Below are 17,919 nucleotides of genomic sequence, written 5' to 3' on the forward strand. Positions count from 1 at the left end.
TAGAAGAAAAGCAACAAAAATTGCGTTTCTACATTTTTGCATACATTGAAAGTATGGAAGCTTGTGTGATGAATGATTATTTGCTTTCATTTTTTTTGTTTCTGTTTTTCAATTCTATTTTTTAATAAGACTTTCATGAATGCACGCCTATTTGTCAATGTCAAGTCGGCAGTGTTCTTTTTACTAGGATAAAGCATAGGATAAATCAAACGAAGGACGATCTCATAGCCACAAAGCGACATTGCGGTAGCATGAAAGCAATAAAGGTATATATGTATGCACACTATTGCATTTTCACTTTTCATTTCTGGCTTTTCTGTGATTTTTTATTTTTCGCTTGTTGGCTCTCGTTTTCGTTCGAATATTTTCACACATTATGACCTTTGCAAATGCTCATTTTTTCGTTTGATACTACGGCGACTTGTGTTGACCAATTTTTGCTAGTGTTTGCAGCTTTACCTTACATGCTTTCATCGATCAAATTTTTTATAAAATTTTTTTTATAATTTTCACCTGCAATTTTAATATATTTTAGGATTTTTTTTAAATAAATATTATAAAACTCATGCTCATCGAATAAATATATAAAAAGCTTCTACAATCATATATGTAGGTATGTCTGCACAGTTGTTCTGTTAAGGGCGTCTGCTCTGTCGTGGCTTTGTGACACTTGGTTGCATATTTTTAGCATACTCTTAGGCGTCACTCAGATGTAATAGCAGCTTGGTCGTTCGCTGAGTTATGTATTTTTCCCCCACATTTGATCTATTGCAAGAAAGTTTTTATTTATGAGATTTTTTGCATGCAACGTTATTACTATATTTATATATGTGAGCTATATTTATACAAATGTGGTTCAGTATTTTTGGGTGTAAACGGAGAGGAAATTATTTTATAATGGCACAACATGATATTTATTAAACCAAATTTAAAAAAATTTAAAAAAATTTGGTCATATTGACGAATTGATTTTTTAAAGACCAAGAAAAGAGAAAAATGTTAAATTTGGTTGCATTGAGACTATAAAATATATTAATAATACAAAAGATTCCATACGAGAACTTGATTGGTCAGCCAAGTTTGTATGAAAGCTATATGCTATAGTTATCCGATTTGAAAAATTTCTTCGGAAATGACACGACTGTCTTGGGCAATAATTCGTGTCGAATTTTCATGATAATATCTTCTTAAACTAAAAAGTTTTCCATACAATCACATAATTCAGATTGTTCAAGTTGTATGGCAGCTATATGCCATAGTAGTCTGATCTGAACATTTTCTTTACAGATTATTTCATTGTTTTATATAATAATCTATGCCTAATTTTGTCAAGATATCTCTTCAGATAAAAAAGTTTTCCATACAAGGACATGTATTTGATCTTTCAACTTGTATGACAGCTATATATTATAGTTATTCGATCTGAACAATTTCTTCAGAGTTTACAGCTTTGCTTTAGACAATAATTTCTGCAAAATTTCGTGAAGATATCTTATAAGAAAAAAACGTTTTTCATACAAATGCTTATTTACGTTAGTTCAATTTGTATGGAGGCTATATGATATAGTGGTCCGATCTGAACATTTTCTTCACAGATTGTACTATGACCTAATTGAATAATACATGTCTAAGTTTGTCAAAATATCTCTTCAGATAAAAAACTTTTCCATACAAGCACATGTATTTGATCGTTCAGTTTGTATGGCAGCTATATGATATAGTTGGTCTATCTGAACATTTTCTTCACAGATTCTTTCATTACCTAACATAATAATCCATGCCAAATTTTGTCAAGATATCTCTTTAGATAAAAGGCTTTTCCATACAAGGACATGTATTTGATCGTTCAGTTTGTATGACAGCTATATGATATAGTGGTCCGATATCGGCGATTCCAACATGTGAGCAGCCTCGTGGGAAGAAAAGAACGTATGCAAAATTTCATACTGATATTTTAAAAACTAAAGGACTAGCATCTTTACAAAGTTAGCCAAAGGATTATTGTCCAAGACAATATCCGAACATATTGCTTAGATTAGAATGTTATAGCATATAGTTCTCATACAAATGGTCGAAACAAAATCAGAGCAAGAGAGTCACCAAGAAGTGTTTGAGTACCAATTTTCGAAATTTTCAAAATGGAAGAAAAAAGCGGGGCTCCTAAATGTATGCTTTCCAAGTGAAGCAGTTTAAACTAAACTGAGTTTTCTGTGTCTAATCGCTTAATTCACTTTCAATTCATGAATATAACAATTAATTAATTTTTTCCAACAAATTAACACGGTCAGCTCCACTACAATAACTTTAACTGCTTTTAAATATTTTTCGTTTATTAAATTTATGCAATCAACTGTAGCCTTTAACACATTGAAACGTTGCTATAGAAATAAAGTGCACATATTTCATTTAAACCCATAAAATTGGGTGCAAACAATGGAAATCGTGAAAGTTATGAAATAAATAAAAATAGACAAACAAAAAAAAAATGGAAATTGTTAACAAAAGTTATGTGACGATAAAATTGCAACACAAGCAATAAAAAAGGATTAGCTAGCGCAAAAGATTTGGCGATGGGAAAAAGGATGCCAGAGTGGGCAGCAGATAAGGCGTAAATTCATACTTAATAACAGTTAAATGTGGTTAGAAGTGAGAGAAAAATCATAAAAATATTTTTATATGGAAGAGAATGAGATTATATTTTTTGTTGTGTCCATATGTGTATGTCTGAATATGTATTTAAGTACTATGTGTCTATGTATGTGTTGAAAAAAGTGGCTTATTTCGCAGCATAAATCCGCTTAAAAGCTTAAAGGACATTTTATGAATAGTCTGAGCTGCTATTTTATGCGTGCAGTTAATTTTCTACTTTTATTCCACTTTTTTATGTGGCGAAAATAATAAGAAGATAATAAGGCTGAGTGGAAGGGGGAGAAGAAAACATTTTATTTTATATTTAATGCATATAATGGGTATTTTTTTAGACGTGTGGATTTCAATGAGGCAATAATTTTTTCATTAAACTTTGTAGACTACTACACTATACTATGTAGACTACTGCATTTGATGTGAACTAATTTTGGTTACAAGAAAACAGCGCTACATGCCATATAGCCAACGAAGAAACTTATTTATTGAAGTAAAAATTTGGTGAGCGCATTATCTCGCGTCGTAGATGTGCGATTTATTTTTCTTGAGTTATATAAATTCGGTGTTTTTTTTAGTTTTTTTTATTTTGGAGGCGAAATCTTCGAAAGATACCGACATTTTTCAGGATGCACGATTGATGATGACCGCGAAAGCGGGGCCTACGTACTAAACTCTATCGTCATTGCTTGTTATTTGCCACGGGGAACTGCCGTTAGGCATTACATCGTGAGGCCAAGCTAAGCCATTCGGCTCGTCAGTCACGCCATTCTGGCCTATTCCTCATTAGTTTTTCTGATCTTTTGATTTCTCTGCATTGCCACTTCTTCTTAGCACTTTCAGAACTATAAGTAGCATTTCACGCTCTCACGCTATCCCACACTAATTTCGATTCAGTCATAAACCGCACTATGTTATTCGGAGTCACTCGTTCCGTTGTTAGTACCTCTAGATCGGCTCTTTCCTTTTCGTAACGACAGAGATAACAGAAAAAGAAGATGTGCAGCGCGTTTTCTTCGCTGCTATCGCAGAAGAAACAATTCGTCCCATCGTCACGTCCATATTCGTAGAGATACTCTCTAAAACACCCGTGCCGCGTCAAAAACTGCGTCAAGTAGAAATCTTTTTATCCATGTTTTCTATCTAACCACGGTTTTACACTTTTAATTAGCCTGTGAGTCCATCTTTCCGTTGTAGTCGTTTTTGCCACTCATTGAGGCTTGTTTGCCTCTCATCTTTCCGCTTTCCCACCTTTAATCGCCTGCCCAGTCTTGTGGACCTGTCGTGTACTCTTTTGAGTTCCATCTCCATAATCTCTGGTGGCATGATGCCCGCTTTACTTTCAACCGCTTCGTGGGAAACCGTGCGAAATGCAAATGAGACACTAATGTCACTGAACTGCATTGCAAATTTCGCTTTCCTAGTATATGTATTTTACTGTAGTGCTGGTTTCCATATGGGTGCTGCGTACATCAGAATTTATTGGCTCACCTTGGCCAAAAGCGCCCGCTTATTTTGGCTTGGTCCATCAATGTTTGCCATTATTCTTGTTAGAGCGACCGTTGCACGTTCTGCTTTCTCAGATACCTCTATTCTCTATCAGTACTCCTAGGTACTTCAGCGACTTTTGGGTCATGAAACTATGGCCGTCGATATTTAGTTGGATGTCTTCGAGCTTCTTCCTACTTGTGATCAGCATAGCTGCTGTTTTTTGCCCAGCGAGTTGTAGGTTTGTTGCCATGAGCCATTGTTTAATCGTTGCTGCCGCTTGATACTAGAGGTTCTCAAGTTGGCAAAGTTCTTTCGTCACTACAGTTTTGGTAATATCATCCGCGTCTCCGATGATCTGTACCAGCTTCGGGTGTGGGAGACGCAACACCCAGTCATACACACGTTCCACAACAATGGGCCAAGCACAGAACCTTTTGGAACTCCGTTCGTTAAATTCGCTTGTCTACGCAGATAAACTCGAGACGATTGACGCCTTGGAAGAGAACATTTCGCACGTTATTGCTGACATACGATGCAATGGCTGCAAAAATTAATCGAAAAGTAGGCTACTCTGCTGGAATTTATGCGAGGCAGCGAGGCGGTTGCCGAAATCACTTTAAAAATATATCCTTGTGCTTATAATAAAGCTAAATTCTTGACTTGAACATTAGTTTTTATGCGTTTAATTTCTGCTTGAAAATCACATGTCTAAAAAAACACCCTTTATAATGCATATGTGTTTACATTTCCCTGAATCGACCAAGCGAAAGGAAGTATATACGTAGATATATGTTAGTATAGGAACACACATACATATAATCTGCATAAGTACTATATATTAGGGTGAGCCAAAGTAATATCCAACTCAACTCACCGACTACTTTGAGAATTTAATTAAAAAACTTGTCTTGCAAGGATGTTTTTTCCCTTGTATTATGGTGAATCATAATCAATAAATATTCACTATTAATATTTTTTTCTTGGCACACCCTAATGTGCTCATATATAATGCGTACTCATATAGAATTTTATTAGAAATTTGCTGCTTGTTTTGAGCCACAATAAGGCGCAACAATGTGCATGCTGTGAAGTATGCAGTCAAACGCATGCAAGCAATAACAAAAAAGATGGCACTAAATTGCATTTTCACCAATATATATTCGGAAAATCGAGAAAAGGAAAAAATGCATAGAGCAGCGGTAAATTGAATGGTGTAGAAAAGTTGAATAGCGGCAAAATTTGAATGGTAATAATATATGGAAAGTCAATGAATTTATGATGCACTCATGTACACACACACATATGTATATACATGCACAAAAATATAAGTATGCACACAAATCCATATTTATACAAATATATACATATGTACATATATACTTGTACAAGTACAACGACTATTATATAATTTTTGAGCTTATAACTCTAGTGCACGCTCACGCTCATTCAACAAAATTGTGTCGAGGTAATGCTTTAGTTCAGTTAGCCTGCTTGAGTTTGGTGGGTGGAGCGGCGGAAAAATGCTGAAATGCCAGTTTCGAGTTCATTTGCGTTATTTATGCTTTTGTTTTACGCATTTCTATGATGTATTGTTCGCTGTTGTTTTTGCCATAGCACAGTTTTGTGCGCTCTTAAAAGCATTGTTTGCAAAATATTACGCGCGCCCAACGAATGAAGTGTGTTTTCGGAGCAGTTATCGAATGTGGTTGGCAAGCTTTGCTACGTATTGAGGTATAAATTGTAGGGATGAGAGTCCTAGCGGTGCGCCACTTAGTGATTGTTGAGCTTTCGGGGGAATTTAAAATGCTTTTTGGACTAGAAACTTTCGCAAACCTTTCAAATAATTGCAAGTGGATAACAAATTAATGCGAAATTGGCATAAAATTCAATAAAGGGTTTGCACTAGCGGTCAGTAGAGATTGGAAATGTAATATTATATATGAGAGCGGGCGCTTGTTGAACTGAAGCACAGAAATGAGGCATATATTGGATAGTCGAAAAAGTCTTTTCGTATTTTTATATTTACAACAATCAATAATAAATAAATGTGGGATGCAAGGCATTCTTCGCTTTCTTATACAAAAATTTCAAAATATAGCGAATTTATTCATTATTTTCGCTCATTTTTGAACAGCTGTAACTTTTTTCGACTTTCTCGAATCTAATTTTGTTTCGGTTAAATGAAGCTTAAAATCTCAGCTTTCCAACACTATATGGTACGATACAATGTGATTGGTAGCACTCGAGATATGCGACCGCAAAGTCAGCTATTGGCAAAATACGAAAAGACTTTTTCGACTACTCAATATATGGTAGAGTATAGAGCGTTAGAGCTTTCCCTAACCGTTCAAAGGTCAATAGATGACGCTACGACTCTTATCTGAGGGGGTTTTTAGCAGTGACCTTCAAAAGGTGCGTTGAATCAACTTTTATTATTGTGAAAAAATGGATAAACCAGGACCTTAGCGTGTTGTTGACAAAATATTGCTTTTTGAAGAGAAAAAATACAGTTGAAGCAAAAACTTTGCTTGATGACGAGTTTCCGGGCACTGCTCCAGGAAAATCAACCATCAAAGATTGGTATGCTAAGTTCAGACGTAGTGAAATGAGCACCAAAACGTCGAACCTAGTGGACGCGCAACAGAACTTGTTACCGACGAAATATCAAAAAAGTTCACATAATAATTTTGGATGACCGTAAACTGAAGTTGTCCAATATAACAGGTAAAGGTTTAAAGTTATCAAGCGAACGTGTACATCATATCATTCACTAATACATCGGTATGAGAATGCTCTGAGCAAAGTAGGTGCCGCGCGAGCTCACTTTTGACCAAAAACAATCACGAGTTGATGATTCGGAGCAGTGTTTGGAGGTGTTCAAGGGTAATAAATCCGAATTCTTAAGTCGATATGTGATAATGGATGAAACATGGAATCATTTCAATCCGAAATCCAATCGACAGTCATCCGAGTGGACTGCACAATATTAATCCGCTCCAAAGTGTGGAAAAAAGCAATAGTCGCTTGACAAGGTTATGGCGTCTGTTTTTTTATTGCCCACCTTGAAAAAGAAAGGCCCATCAACAGTGACTAGCTAACTAAATAGCCTTATTGGTCTATTTGAAGTGGGAAATCGCCGAAAAACGGGCGCATTTCAAGAAAAGGAAAGTACTGTTTCACCAAGACTATGCACCGTGTTACAAGCCACTGACACGGTGGTAAAAATCCATGAGTTGGGTTTTGGATAACTTTCGCATCCACCGTATTCTCTAGATCTGGCCCGCAGCGACTATTTCTTCTTCTCAGATCTCAGAAAAATGCACACTGGGAAGCAACTTTCGTCGAGTTAAGAGATGACCGCCGAAACTGAGGTTTGATTTGAAACGATGGACCAATCGTACTACAAAAATGGTATCGAAAAGTTAGAGGTACGCTATAGCAGTGTATCAACTTTGAAAGGAACCATTTTTAATAAAAAAAAAGAAGAGTTTTGCAAAAAAAAATGTATTCTAATTACTAAACTAGTTTTCATATATCGAACTCACAACTTTGTTAGAACTGCGAGCTATATGCGTTTATCAAGTTATCGGAGCAAAAAGAATGAGTTTATCTTGGGCATGCAGGGGCATACAATTGATTTAACAAGGTCTAATCTTAACAAGAAGGAGGCTCGCCCGACCAGTCAAATTTTGAGTTATATAGCTTGTGGACATCTAATCTTGGAGAAGAACAAGAAGGAGTTCACCTTGCATGTGTTTCGCCCGAGCTGTCAAGTTTTTTATACTAGAGATGATGAAAGAAAGCTTGTGGACACTCTCAAATAAATATGGAGCTTCTGACTGGACAGTATGCCGCTCCGCTACTGAATAGATTGCCAATGTTTATTTCCAAGAACTTTGCCGTTCAATATGCCTCTAGGAAAATTGGTTAAGTTTTCTTTTACTCCCACCATATAAATAACTATCCGAAGGTGCGCGTTCTTGACCTATCTCTGCCTTTAGTGAACTGTTGCTGTTGCGAACTGCAATCAGCGCTCCCAATGCAATTTAGTCCAATCAGTTATCAAGCAATTATCTGCAACGATGATTTTGCTAAATTTCAGATTTTTCTGCCATTTTTTCTGCATTCAACTTTACTTTTTATTGCGCTAAATTTACCACACAGCCATTCATTATGGCTGCCAATAAAGTGAATAGCATGCGACTGCTAAAAAAATGGCTGTTCACGCACAAATACACACGCTTACAATTGTGTTTTCATACAAGTATATAAATTTTAGTATATCTGGACATTCAATAATTCTATTTGATATATGGCATGACACACACTGGCTTATTAGCCCGCAGCGCTGGCGCACGCTTAGAATTATGAACGTGGTTGATGGCAGAAAATGCGTTTTATTGTTTACCGCACGAGTTGGCGGCAGCAACTGGTGGCAAGAAAAACAAGGAACACAGAGAACAAAAGCTCGTGCTGTTGGTGTAAAGCAGCAAACTTATGTGCGTATTTTCCATCGAATTACGTGAGCCGCCTTCTACCGCTTATAGCAAAATAGATAATGTGTATAGCGCGACTGTGTAGGCGAGCAGCATGCAACTAATCCTCTGTGTTTGAGATATTACACTGAAATTTTCTGCACATCATTTTTATCCCAAAAAGTTGCTCATTTATCGCATAGACTGATAACGGAGAACTATAGGTTATACTATAGGACATACTATAGACTATACTATAGGTTATGCTATAGGTTATGCTATAGGTTATACTATAGGTTATGCTATAGGTTATGCTATAGGTTATACTATAGAATATGCTTACCATACAAATTAATCCATGAAAACCAAGTTCTTGTATAGAAAACTTTTTTTACGAATTAAGGCAAGGCTTATTATCCAAAGCAACACTGTAATCTTCGAACATATGCTTCAGATCGGATCACTAGAGCATGCGTTTGCAATTCAATAATCTATCAAAATCAAGATGAAGATAACAGTATTAAACATCGCTTTTTCTTTATTAAGTAACCTTAGTTTGAATCGATGGTTATCTACATATATCAAATAACGGAGCTAGAAAGCTCTAGAAAAACGTCTTTTATAAAACTACTATGTAATATTTCTGAATTCATGTCGATCAGAGTATTTTATTAAGGTTTTTGAAAGAATTTCTCTCAAAATTTCTGCAACTTTTAAAGTTTAATGATGTTGCGAAGCTTTAAGGAAACTTTGGTTAGTTATAGGCTTTGATAACTAGCTTCATAATACAATTTCTTTCAACTTCCTCGGGTCTTAAGGATCCGATATCTGATTTTAATCGATTGAGGAACACAAGAATTATAAAACAGCTTATAGTTTCTATATAAGGTATAAGGTGGACCAGTTTGACAATAGTCTGAGGCGTCATAAATTAGCGGATTGTTACTGAAACAGCTCCGGCTAGTCATGGAACTACATTGTACCCAACGAAAGAGTGTTTCCGAAAAAACATTAGGGTAATGATTATGGCAGATGGTGATCCGAGCTCGTTACGATTTCTATACAAAGGAATACATGAAGCAAGCTTAACCTCAATTGTGACCGCATCAGCAGGAGTAAGAAAGAGAGGGAAAGGGAGGAAAAGAAAGATCTTCATCATCTAAGGAGTAGGAGAAATGGAAAGAGGGAAAGTTAGAGAGATAAACGAAGAAAAAAGAAAGAAAGAAAAAAAGAAAAGGAGAAAAAAAGAGAGCTAAAGAGAAATGGAGTAAAGAGAGAGAAAAAGAGGGACAGAGAGAGCAAAGGAAATAGAGAGAGGGAGAAAGAGAGGGAGAGAGAGGGAGGGAGAAAGAGAGAGGGAAGGAGAAAGAGAGAGGGAGAGAAGAGTAAGAGCGAGGAAAAGACAGAAAGCTGTGAATTTTAGATGTGCAACTCAATCATCGTTTTAATACGAAGCCAACCTACTGAGTCACCTTTTGAAATCCTTTTGAATCAGACCTCAGATCAGATCTCAGACCTTACTAAGGAGGCATACATACTATCCAATCTTAAAAATACAGAAACCTTTTGTGTAAGAACGCGGAGTCTAAGTACGCTTTGTGGCACTAAAAATGCCTAAACCGATGCCAGAATTCTTGCCTCCTCAATAAATAGCGCAATTAAAGGGAAGAATGTGCCAGCAACTATTTAAAAACAGATTCTCAAAACCATTTGTCTGCGTAATTGCTTGGGCCGGCTATAAACGCTCGTAAATCAGCGTTGCGCGAATACATTGACAACATGTAGACCACAACAATAACAATAAAAACGAATAGGCAAATTAAAAGTTACAACTAGAAATAAATAAAAACGCAAAATGCTTTCAAGAAAGCAACAACAACAACGAAAAGCACCCATTCAAGCGACAGCAGACTATAACAATATCTTTGTTGCTATATTTGTATGTGTGTATTTGTGCGTTTAGTGATTTGCAACATTACATTCATGCCAACGACAACAACAACAACTACAACAGTAACAGCAGCAATCACTTTGCACTTCACTGCCACATCATTGCCAACGAAGTGCCGGCGCAAGTACAATGTGGCATGTGGCAGGCACAGTGGCTGGCTGCGGCTCAAGCGCGCAACTGAAGTTTGCATGGCGCGGCAATTTAAGCCGAAGGCGCATTTAAATCGCACTTTAATCGTTTGCCAACAACGATGAAAATCTTAAATGCCAGCCGTCAGATGAATTGTGGACGACAAGCATTCGCGCTCAATTGACGAATGTCGTGTTGCGGAAGCGCAAGGGGCAGCACTGCGTATATTTATATAAAGATGTGTGTATATATATTTTAACTGTATATATATATTTTATATAAATATACATATATGTTATTGTATGTAAGTAGTATATTTATGTGGTTGCAAGGATGCTGCTTTGCGTGGCTGTGTAAATAGCGAAAACGTTGCAGCAAGCGCTGTTGCAAGTAGTCCTCTGTATGTATGTATGTTTATATATGCATTTATGCACATATTTATTCACAATAGTGTAGTTTCTTGTTGGACATCTTTCGAAAGTGTTCGTTGCTTGCTCAGACAATGTAAGAAATCAAATATTTCTCTATATGTGGCATGCCACATGCTGCGCTTTGCATGTTTGACTATATACTTTAGAGCTTTGTACTTTTGTAAGCTTCTACAAATGCATATGTGTATGTATATATATATATAAACATATGAGAGTATGCTGATAGTAGCTGTAATTGCGGCTGTCGGAGGATTTGTGTGAGCTTCATTGATTTTTTGCAAGCGTTCTTCTTCAATGTCAATTTCATCTTGCCGACTTCAAGGTGTTCACCGAATTTAATAAATTTTGAGATGCTGCAGACATTTTTTGCTCTCTTTCCCTTCTTCTTTTACTAAGAAAATTAAAGACGCCTTATAAAGAGGGCTTTCATAGGGACGCTACAAAAATAGGCCGATAGGGACGGCAACGACGCCATATTTTTTCCCGCTCCCTTTACATTTCTCTTCAGTAAGGTATGCCATTTCATATATAAGATCCAACAACGAGTCGAAATTATTAAAATTTACTACCGAAATTCGGAGTCAGTGGCCTCAACTTTGAGAGCACTACGTCCCATTTATTGTTGTCAAAATCGTCCTGTCAAATCACCAATTGAGCGTCTAGTGGAAAAATTTGAATGTTGAGAATATTGCTGCCTCTAGCGCATCAATTGAGGAAGACCCCATTCAGTCTATCACACATCGTTTTCAGGCGTTGGGCTTATCTATGTCGTCGTTGTTGCGAATTTTCCAAAAAGATATCGGCCTACATCTTTACAAAATCAAATTAACGCAAGAACTGAAGCCACTTGACCACTAGAATGGTCGTATGTTCGTGAATTGGTCTGAGCAACAACTTGAAAATGATCCGGATTTTATATCGAAAAATCATCTTCAGCGATGAGGCTATCCACATGTACTCCATGAGTCACCATTGCATCCCAAAAAAATTACGGTTTGGTGCGGTTTATGGACCGGCGGCGTCATTGGGTTCTACTTCTTCCGTGATGATTAAGACCGGCACGTTACTGTGGTTGGGAAACGCTACCGCTCAATGATAACCAAATACTTTTGGATCGATTTAGATGAAATGGACTTGGAAAATATGTGGTTCCAAAAGGACGGCGTCACAAGCGACACAGCACACAGAATTACACAATCGATTTATTGAAAACCAAGTTTGGTGAACATGTTATCTCCCGAAATGACCAGTAAATTGGCGGCACGACCGGCGATTTGACGCCGTTAGACTCTTTCCTGTGGGGCTACATTAAGTATATGGTCTATGCCAGCAAGCCAGCGATGGCCGTGCAAAAAAAATCGAGTTCTATCCATAATGGCATTGAATGTTCTTTCATAGGAACGACGAATTTAACTGACATCTCAAACCGTTTGCTTTTTAAAAAATTCTGTTGTAGCGCTCTTATTGAAAACCCCGTTATTAATCCTAAGGCTGAGCGCTACTTTGGAGGTTCTTTCAATGCCCAGAACATCTTGGTCAAACTTTTTTTCCCCTTTATATTATTTTTGTATAATATTCAGATTTATAAAAAATATTTGAGTTTTCTAGCAAAACAGTTGGAGATCCTTAGCTTAGCTTAGCGCTTTTCCAAGGAATAATTTAAACAGAGGATCGCAATTCGATAAAATTTTGGAAAGAATAATTTTTGGAGAGATCAAAGGGTACATTAGTCTGGTCGACTAATCAGCTGCATATAAGCCAGTTTCGGCCTTTAGCGATGTTTATAGTGTGCCGTTACGTAGCTCATAAGAAGTCATCCATCAGGACGCATGGCTTGACTAGAATTTTAATAGATTCTGTGGTCTTACTAACGATACCTCTTCCAGTGTCTCATACCATGAAACGTTGCTTTGCTAATGCGGGACAAATGCACAAGAGGTGATCTATTGTTTTCCTCTACCTTGTTCTTGACACTTTTTGTACTCTTCCCGATCAGTCAGCCCCATTCTGTAGGCGTGTGTCGTCATAAGAGTATGAGCAATCATGTTTCTACTAATGGCACATAGCAAAAATAAAGTCGCTTGTTCCTAGCGACGCTCTACACTGCTAAGCCCACATCTTCGAGTCTTTTCTCCGCGCTCATTCCGGCAACAGAAGTGCGAGTGAAGCAGAACTATTAGAATGGAAAAAATCTCTAAGAGTTCACAAGCCACTACATAATAATGACAACAAGTGCGGGTAAGGGCGCGGCGGACATACAGACTGCTAAATAGACTCAGCTCATTAAGCTGATTATGGCTTATGGGCTTATGGTCAAGGTAAAGTTCCTGAGTTGAAGCAGGGGTGTACCAGCATCGTAACAAATTGAGCGTTCGGAAGTGGTCTCGTCAGCAACCGAAGTAAAACCGAGATGGTTTTATTTACTGGAAGATATAAGATCACGTTGGCTGCGCTGCCGCAAATGGGAGGCAACCGTCTGCATCCGGCGGATATAGTGAAATGTCTTGGGCTCATCCTGGATAGGAATCTTTCAAGGAAGCCAAATATCAAAGGGAAACCAAAGAAGGCATTGATTGACTTATACTGCTCTAGAGGAGCCATTAACAAAAGGTGGGGTCTCTTACCGAAAGTGGTCCTCTGTCAACCCGACTATGTTCTACGTAGTCTTTATGTTGTGGAGAGCTCTAGAAAAGACCAAACTTGCAAAGACAGTCGAAAGCGGTCAACGGGTGGCGCTCATCGGCATATGTGGTGCACTAAGGACCACTCCAACTATGACACTTAACGCCATCTTGCACAAGTGCCTGTAGACATCGTGAGAAACTGTATGGCTGCGAAAGTGGCAATTAAACTCAGAAAATCTGGGTTTTTAAAAGAGCACGTACCTGAACACTCGGCCATCCTCACACACTTTTACTTCATACCGGATCACTTCAATCATGGTGTCGCCAAACTGAACTTTGGTGGCCCATATTACGACAAAGGAGCTGTGAGTGGGAAGAAGCCGCTGGAGGAGAGGGGAAGTGAGCTTCTTTACGGATGGATAAAAGATTTGGCGAAGGTTGGTGGAGGAGTTTACTGTAAGGAGCTCTCTATCAACACTCTGCAGCTTACGACTTCCTGACTATTCGTCTTCCAGGCCGAGGTTAAACCATTAAGATAGCAGTAGATCTGCTACACCGGAGTGCAGCCTCCTTCCAAGAAGTTACCATTCACTCAGATAGCACATGGGCTATACTAGTCTTGAACTCACTTACAGTGAGTTTCTAACCTCGCTATCAAAGCATCGACAGTCTTTGCGATAATATTGGTATGGGTGCGGGCCATAGCGGAATCGCAGGAAATTGCAAAGCCGATGAGCAAGCAAGGAAAGGCACTCTAGCATCGCTTTCAGTAGAATGGGAGAGCTTCGATGATCCCGTATCCTCTTGGGTTCTACTGCTAGATAGCTGGGCTTCGCGGAAATTTGGTCAGCGCTGTGCCACCATCGGTTTTGAACCAAGCTCGATCGCAGGGATCTAAAGATCTCTTTGCCCTTAGTAAGGCTAGCCTCTGCCAAGTTATGGGGTTTTTAACAAGCCATCGCTTTATTGGTGTCCATACTGTAAAGATGGGAGTCATACCCAACGCCATTTGCATAAGCTGTATGGAAGAAGATGAGCTGAAAACAACTCAACACTTCCTTCTTGACTGTCCCACCTTTGGGCGGTCAAAACTTAAACACTTGAGAGCGCACACCGACCTTCAGATACCACACCGAACTGGCGAGAGTGCAAATTTATATTGGTTACTAAGCCATTTAACCTATCCTAAACTGATCATTTATACACATTTTCGAGGGCCTTTCACTTTTCTTTTTAGGTGTTACAAACTAATTATAATGAACCCTGTTCAGGGTATAACAATCCACATTTAATGCAATATCTACCTTTTTGCAATAAAAAATATATCACGCCAAATGCTGATGCCACAAATTAGACATTTGCATTAACAGCTAAGCGTTTAGCAACCACTAAACACAACAACAAAGCAAACAGCTTTAGCAAACATCAGCAAAACCCGCAAAACGCAAACGCCAGGAATTAGTACAATGCCTAATGGTTTATAAAGTAAATAAGGGTATATATATATGTAATTTTGCTTGTATATAAATGCACGAAATTAATTTGATGAGCTGGCTACTTAAACAAATAGACAGCAGCGCCATAAAATTAATGCGCGCAAATGTCGCACGCTCAGCGCCGAACACAAAACGGTGAAGCGCAGCAAAAATTAAGCGCAAACAAAGTAAGGTACATATATGTATATGTATAAATGCTTATATATATATATATATATAGATGAATATATTTATATCTGTAAATATGTATATATATATGTATATATGTATATATATATAGAGCACAGTACATGTAACAAATGACTACAACGCCAGTCCAACTCACCATCATCTTCGGGCACCTTTTTGATGGCGCTCCTGCTGGGTTTATTGCCCGCAATCAATTTGCCACGATAGACGCGCTCGTTTGGTTGCGCCGCCACCACCACATTATTCTGCACTGATTCATCGCCCACATTAAGATCTGGCGCGAAATTGCCCACATTCGCGTCGGCTGCATCGTCACCAGCCGCCCGTCGGGCAATATCTTCATTTGCCAGCAGCTGATTGTGCTCGAGTGGCGGCACATCGCCTACACCGCGTCGCTGTTCGCGTCGACCACCCTCCACGTAGGCGCCACCATCGTCCGCTGCCACGCCGCCACGTTCAACGCCAAAACCGCCACCGGCTTCATAAATGCCCTGCTCAGCGTCGAGCGCGTTAGGCGGCGCACCGCCACCACCACCACCGGCGACACTTTTCAGCGCCAGCGACATGCCGTTCCATTTGTTGCTGCCGCTACCCTGTGCCGCATCATCGTGGTAGATGAAGAACGCCACTGTGAACCAGATGGCGGTGAGCACGGCCACGATTTTCACAATGGACGCGGAGCGTCGTCGCCAAATGAACGCCATTTCGTGTGTTTGTGTGCGTTGCGTCTAACTTTATTTGCGCGTTTTGATTGTGTTTGTGTTGTGCGTTGACTAGTAGTTGTTGCTTTTCAATATTTTACGCGTCGCTATTGCCAATATTTCATCTAAATGCATGGACCCTACGGTTGCCACACTCTTGCAATTACTCGCCGGCGCTGTTGGTTGCTCTTCTTCTGCAGCAAAAATGAGTTATTTGCGTTGTGTGCCCGCGCGTCACGTCACTGCGCTAGTACTGTGCTGAGATTTGTTTATTATGCGCCTAAATGTATGCCTCAATTAGTTGTAATTTATGCTTTGTCGCTTTAGCTGATTGCGTAGCGCCGATTTTCGTTTACCTTGCGACTTGCTGCGTTACGATTTGCTGTTTGTGTATGTGTGTTTATTTATTTGCGCAATTTGTTAGCATACCGTGGGGCGTCCAGCGTCGTTGTTTGGCTTAGTAAATGCGTTAGTGTTAGTTGTTATTGTCGTTGTGATTCCTTTTCTCCTTTCACTGTTGTGATTTCTGTTTTTCTTAGTTGAAGCAGCGCTCTGTGTCTTTACCGCTTGTTATTATAGACGCTTGCGCCTGCAGATATGCTTCAAAATTTTTATTTCTTAATTTAAATGCTATTGATATGTTTTGCTGATTACTTTTGTTAGGAAAAATATAAAATGTGTTGCGGCACGCTTTTAGTGGGTTTTAACGTGGGTCTTTTTTCAATTCCCGTTTTAATTTTTTTTTATAATTTTTTTTTTAGACATAAATTTTTTTAATTTTTTTATAAACAATTTTTGCAAACTTTTTCAGCTTTTAGCTTTGTTATTTTGCATAAACTATTTTTTTTTTGTTTTTTTCAGCGTTTTTTCTTGCTTCTATGGTGCTCCGTTTACGCTTACTTCCTTCCGCTCGATGGTCGCTTCGCTTGAACTGGCCACTAAAACTTTCCCGTCGCACTTAAAATTTTGTTTACGTTTGCAGTTTTCCACGTCAATGGCATTAGCTGTATTTACCTTGCGCTGCTCTCTCATTCAACTATTCTTTCCCAACAGCATAATATTTTCTCTTCTCACTTTTTTGTTTTTCTTACTGATTCGTACGCTTCTTCGTGCGTCTTTTACCGTTGCTTTCGCAAGTGCTCACAAAAAATATGCGCGAAAATCACAAACTGCAAGGACTATCTTTCTGTCTCTGCTCTGTTTCTTCGCACACGCTTTTCATTTGTATTTATTGCCTTTTCACCGTTATGCACTAGTTGGTTTTGTTGTGTTCCGCTTTTATTTATTCCTTTCTTTTGCGCTTTTACTGTGTTGACCTTAACCGCATTGTCGTTCTCGGTTCATCGCATTAGTCCATACGTATGTGTGCTTGTGTCTATGGCCTTCAGTTTGGCTCATCACAATCCCGCTCTCTCTTCGCAGGCACGTTCTGTTGCTCGAGCTGGTGAAAAGGCTCTTATATTTTGTTTACTTTTATGTCGTTTCCTTAGTGCTTCCCATATAGAATTTTATTTTCATTTCAGCGCTGCTGCTTCGTTTGTTTCCTTTGTTGTTGTTTTTGTTCTTGATGTTATTTATCTGCGAAAGAAAAACGAAAAAGAATGTGTTAAAGTAAAGTATAGCATTTTGCAAACAAGTGAAAGAAAAGTTGAAGATTTTCATGTAGATCTTAAGGTTACGCTATGGCTTGCTAACTAGAAGTGTGTCGTAAATCAAAAATTTCAATAAAAAAGACATAGTTAGATATGCAAGAAGAGCACCCTATACTTGTAATTTGAACAGGGTATAT

The 17,919-nt window shown here is 38.4% G+C and overlaps 1 protein-coding gene across 6 annotated transcripts in view; it reads right to left on the minus strand.

The window, feature by feature from the left end:
• Positions 1-17,919, minus strand: part of LOC126756146 (putative polypeptide N-acetylgalactosaminyltransferase 9) — a 524,546-nt gene that overhangs the window by 89,652 nt on the left and 416,975 nt on the right. For all 6 annotated transcript variants that reach the window (XM_050468994.1, XM_050468995.1, XM_050468993.1 and 3 more), the window contains one exon: positions 15,566-17,708. In XM_050468994.1, the coding sequence (XP_050324951.1) occupies positions 15,566-16,133 (568 nt within the window). In that variant the 5' untranslated portion in view covers positions 16,134-17,708. The remainder of the gene's footprint in view (positions 1-15,565; positions 17,709-17,919) is intronic.

Source organism: Bactrocera neohumeralis, chromosome 4 (genome assembly GCF_024586455.1).
Source record: "Bactrocera neohumeralis isolate Rockhampton chromosome 4, APGP_CSIRO_Bneo_wtdbg2-racon-allhic-juicebox.fasta_v2, whole genome shotgun sequence".
Classification (NCBI taxonomy): domain Eukaryota; kingdom Metazoa; phylum Arthropoda; class Insecta; order Diptera; family Tephritidae; genus Bactrocera; species Bactrocera neohumeralis.